Source organism: Penaeus monodon, chromosome 24, assembly GCF_015228065.2.
Source record: "Penaeus monodon isolate SGIC_2016 chromosome 24, NSTDA_Pmon_1, whole genome shotgun sequence".
In the NCBI taxonomy this organism is placed as follows: domain Eukaryota; kingdom Metazoa; phylum Arthropoda; class Malacostraca; order Decapoda; family Penaeidae; genus Penaeus; species Penaeus monodon.
The window spans coordinates 11,723,016-11,723,754 of NC_051409.1; the positions used below are offsets into that span (position 1 = coordinate 11,723,016).

The window sequence follows — 739 nt, forward strand, 5'->3', positions numbered from 1 at the left end:
CTATATCTTCCTAATGTCAGTTGTAGTAGTTGTTGTTACTGTAGTTTTAAATGTTGGTGAAATGTCCTTCTTGCTAATCACTCCCAACACACGCACTTGCATCTTGGTTTAAGCAGCAGCTACTTCAGCTGCAATAAAACGTACGTAAGAACGATACTCTGCTGTTTGTACTTATAATGATAAAATCTTCAATGCTTTGCTTGGCAGTTCGCAGCACAAAATGGAATCACACGTCATAAAGAGCAAACTGCCTATTATACACATATTTTATGTTACTGTGATGGAATTGAAAAAACGAGATACTCAGATATTTCTAGATGCTTAATGCTGACTATATGCTTACTCATGAACCCTCAGTTGGATGAGATTGGGCATGACAGTGGACGCGATGGGCAACATACCCGTCAAGAACATCGTCCGTACTTTCGCCTCAGGCAAGACCGAGAAGATGGTGTACCAGTGCCTTGAGGATATGAGTCTTCCCTCGGGCAAGGTAGGTCAGACGAGGCCATAAGCGTTGATGGGACATCGGGGATTGATTTACGAAACTCGTCCCCCCCACCCTTTTTTATTCTTTCTTGCTTCATTACCATTGTGAGATTTTTTTTTATTATATTTTCTTATTTGTCATTATAGACATGTTATCTCATTTCTCATATTAGTCATGTTCTTTTAGCTATCTTTATCATGTTTTAACAATGTTAGTAAGGACCACTGGGTAACGATGATGAATCCAGCA

General features: G+C 39.5%; 1 protein-coding gene across 1 annotated transcript in view; it reads left to right on the plus strand.

Annotated features, from left to right (window-relative positions):
• LOC119588855 (1-phosphatidylinositol 4,5-bisphosphate phosphodiesterase-like) overlaps window positions 1–739 on the plus strand; it is a gene marked incomplete in the record, with an annotated part of 69,524 nt that overhangs the window by 40,745 nt on the left and 28,040 nt on the right. Inside the window, 1 exon segment of the mRNA XM_037937493.1 lies at window positions 358–493. Within this exon segment, the coding sequence (XP_037793421.1) occupies window positions 358–493 (136 nt within the window).